The 4,066-nt window shown below is 33.8% G+C and overlaps 1 protein-coding gene across 1 annotated transcript; it reads right to left on the bottom strand.

Moving 5' to 3' along the window:
• Positions 1–245: 245 nt before the first annotated feature.
• On the bottom strand, positions 246–1,769 carry LOC139112831 (zinc finger protein 862-like). Its single transcript, XM_070673858.1, has one exon. It carries the CDS (start codon positions 1,767–1,769, stop codon positions 246–248), a length of 1,524 nt encoding a protein of 507 aa, XP_070529959.1.
• Positions 1,770–4,066: the final 2,297 nt, after the last annotated feature.

Below are 4,066 nucleotides of genomic sequence, written 5' to 3'. Positions count from 1 at the left end.
GGGCGTGACACCTCGAATCAAACACCCTGTATAATAAAATAAAATCAAAAAAACTATAAAATATATATAATAAAATAAAATAAAAAAATATAAAATATATATTATAAAATAAAAAAAAAAAAACTATAAAATATATATTAGAAAATAAAATTAAAAAAAATATAAAATATATATAATAAAATAAAATAAAAACAATATAAAAAAAATATAATGTATTAAAATAATATATTAATTTTTAAACATTATTATTGCGTATCATTAGACGAAGAGGGAACACTAGTATCACCCGCAGCATAAAGTGTTAAAGCACATTTTTGCTTTTTAGCTGCGAGTGCATATAATGTTTCGGACGACATTAAATCTAAATGTTTTTTTTCTAATTTTATATTTATTGCTGTTTCTTTTTTTGCCTTCAACGCTGATTTAAATACGCAAGTTGCATTTACCGTGTTTGACGATAGCCTATTTCTTTTTTTTGATTTTAAATCAGTTAAAATAGAAAATGTTCTTTCTGGATCCGCGTTTGAATAAGGAAGTAATCTTACCGCGTTTACAAGAGAAATTAAAGCTGGATATTTTGGATTTTGATTTGATTCGCGTTTTAAAATTTTTTGCCACATTTCATCAAAGCTAATTGTTGCAAGAGATTGTTTTTCTTCAGGTGAAAAATCTGAATATAACGCAAGCCATTCTTGCTTTAAACTATTTTCGTCAAAACCGGATAAACGTTTTGCAATAAACGAAACATCATTGAATGTTGAATCTCTATTACTATCAAATAAAGCTTTCTGCGGTGAAAAGACTTGAAGTTTATATAAAAATATATTATTAACTGGTAATCTTTTTTTAATTTCTGTCGCAGCAGTTATATAAAATTGTAAACAGTTTTGTCGTATAACTGTAACAACATTTGCATGTCCTTCCATTAATTCACTGAGATAATCTTCGCATTCTGATCCTAAAGTTATTTCGAAAAGAGGTTTATAATTATCCGTTTCATTAAATGATAAATTTGTAAGAATTTTATCTAAAACGTCTAATTTTAAGAAATTTGTACAAACTTGAACAAGAAAATCGACAGATTTAGATTGTAGTAAATAAATTTTTGTTTCGGCGGCTTGAAAGTACGCGTTAAAAGTATTGAAAACATTTAAAATATATTTTAAAAACAGAAAATATTCTTTTGTCTCTACGTTAATCATTAAAGATAATAAATATTCCGCAGACTTTGATTTTTCATTAACGACCATGTCATGTAAAAAATATTGTATTGAATCCCACGATTCTAAAACTCTGTCGACACAAGAATAATGTGTCAGCCACCGAGTGTCGCACAATTTTAATATTTTATGCGTATTATTTTGGAAACATTCCGTAAATTCATTAAAAATGGCTAAACGTTTTGGGCTATTATTAATGTAAGTAGAAATTTTTCTTAAAAATTCTTCGCAAATATGAGGTATTACTGCACATGCAGCGTTTGCAGCCAATGCAGCAGAATAACAAGGACATGAAAATGTTAGTAAATTTTTACATTTTTCTTCCAATTTTGTTTTAAATGATAAATGTTTTCCTGTCATGACGGAAGCATTGTCGCATGACTGGGCGAGAATATTAGAAAATGGAATTTGTAGTTTGTACACTTCGGATTTAAACGCGTTAAATAATTTGTCTGCACTACAATCTCTTGCATCAATATCAATTAGTTTTATTAATTGTGTTCGGACATTAAATGATTTGGGATCTATGAACCGTATAAGAAACGTCATCCATTAATTGTTAGTAATATCGGATGTCTCATCAATAAAAATCGAAAATTTAGTGTTTCTCACTATATGAACAACATTTTCTGTTTCAACTGGACATAGTACATTAGAAATAATATTTCGGCATTTTGTCGAACCCATGCTCTTGCTTTTCAAAACATTAGGATCTTTTCCTATGTCTTGAAAAAGACTGAGAATCTCTTTTGCTGTTTGATGAGGAATATTTTTTTCAGCAATTAATCCTGCAAATCGAATTTTAGCGAATTTTTTCCGATCATCAAACGTCAAAAGAGATTCTTCAGTTTGTGTATCTAAATCGGTAATCGAATTGCTTATTTCTAAATCACTTTTTTCGCTGTTACTTTTGTGCAATATGGATTCTGCGTGTCTTAAAATTTGAGATTTTCCACCCGTAAATTCTTTTTCACAAATTTTGCAAAAGAATTTATTTAAATCATTTGGTACTTCCCGCAACCATAATTTAGTTTCTGGACGACAAAGCCATTTATATAGAAAAATACTTTTGCGTTGTACCTGTTGTTCGTCTAATGGTGAACTTTCTAATGTATTTTTTTTATGACACGCAGAATCCATATGCTTGGAAACGTACGATGAATATGAAAAGTTTTTGTTGCATTTAATGCAATGGAAAAGCGTACAATCTGTTGGTACTTTACGTAACCAAGATTAGTATTTTTTATTATTAAGCCATGCTTTAGAAAGTTTTCGCTTGGTTTTGATTGTATGTTCATCATACGTTTCCATTTTAAGATAAGAAATAAAGAAATAAAATAAGAAGAAATGTATAATAAAAAAGAATAGAAAAAAAGATAGTAAAGAAGTAAGACAAAGTTAAATAAAAGAATAGCAAGGTATAAAAAATAAGAAAAAAAACGCAGAAATATAAACGTTATAAAAGAAAGAAGTAAAAAAATGAAATAGGAAATAAAAATGAAATAAGAAAGAAATAAGTACCAGAATGAAGGCTTGAAATGCAAAGGAAAGATCTATAATTCGCAACGATCACCAGAACGTCTAGACGCTTTGTGACAATGCGGAAACATCGCGCTAGATAAGCGATCAAAGCATCGAAATAAAAGAGCTGCAACACATATACACGTGCGCAACACATAACAGTATGCGTATGTGTTCGCATTTTGACATAGTAACACCGAATAGCAGTGCCGAAGTACTCGGAGTTTATTTTGATACAATCGTAGCAAATGCATTTTTTACGCAAAGAAGTAAAATATTCACGTAAAATAATTATTATTATATACATTTTTGCAAAATGTTTTTGTTTTTATAAAATTAAAAAAGTTTTTAAATATTTTAAAGAACGAAATTTTGTAATAAAAAATTTTGTAAAATGTTATTTAATTTGTTTTACTTTATTTTGATTATTTAATTGCGGTACACATAATATAACATATAACATGGGGCCAGTATTTAATTTTATAATGAAATTTTATTTATTAATATGTATGTACATAATTAAATTGAATAATGTTCTGTTGCGCAATAAAAGAAAAAATTACAGGTTTGCTCATCGGTGAAAAATGAGTTTATCACGACGTCGGCTGTAATTCTAGAGAGACAGAGTCAGATATGACATACGTCTGCGCTCTTCCAGCAGCCGACGCTGGCCGAGGCGTTGCAGGCGCTGCGGGCGCACACGGACACGGCATTGTGCTTAGTGTGCGTATGTTGCCCGTCTGCAATCTGAGACCACTGCCGGGATCCCGATGCCATGAACAGTATCTTTCGCACTTTGTAACGGTGCACCCAGGAAATGCACCGTTCCGGCCAGAACAACGGCCGGCCGCCGGCAAAACTCCGCTGGCGGGGACCCGGGGCGCGGTGCGCCCCAAACTTTTATATTATATATCTCGAATAGGCGATAGCACGCGCTACGCTATCGTCTCGCGGCTAAGTCCCCGCACGGGCTTAGCCGAATTCCGCCGAACGGCGCCGAACGCACCAACGACGGCGAGGACCGCCGTTTCGCGATCGCGCCGTAACAAGATCCTCGGCGCCACGGCAGGATCATCCGTACCCCCGCTGAGCCCCGCAAGCCCGGCGCCCTCGTTTTTTCTGTATAAAACCGCGATGCCGGAGCTCAGCGGGACCATCCTCGATCCGCTCGCTTGCGAGCAGCATCTCCGACAACCTAGAGCCGACCCGGGGGTAGAGCGCTCTCTGTCTCCACCAGGTGATCCTGGGGCTCGTTCCTAACCTTGTGCTCACGACTTCCAACGCACCGGCACGGTCAGATTGAGGGGTAGAGCGAACTCTGCCTC

This window comes from Cardiocondyla obscurior, unplaced genomic scaffold (genome assembly GCF_019399895.1).
Source record: "Cardiocondyla obscurior isolate alpha-2009 unplaced genomic scaffold, Cobs3.1 scaffold54_0_224330, whole genome shotgun sequence".
Taxonomy (NCBI): Eukaryota; Metazoa; Arthropoda; class Insecta; order Hymenoptera; family Formicidae; genus Cardiocondyla; species Cardiocondyla obscurior.
The sequence above is the reverse complement of the archived record's forward strand: the minus strand, read 5'-3'. Positions and strand labels throughout refer to the sequence as shown.

Excerpts from the sequence above, each read along its gene's own strand:
- LOC139112831 (XM_070673858.1), bottom strand. The coding sequence starts at position 1,769 with ATGACGTTTCTTATACGGTTCATAGATCCCAAATCATTTAATGTCCGA.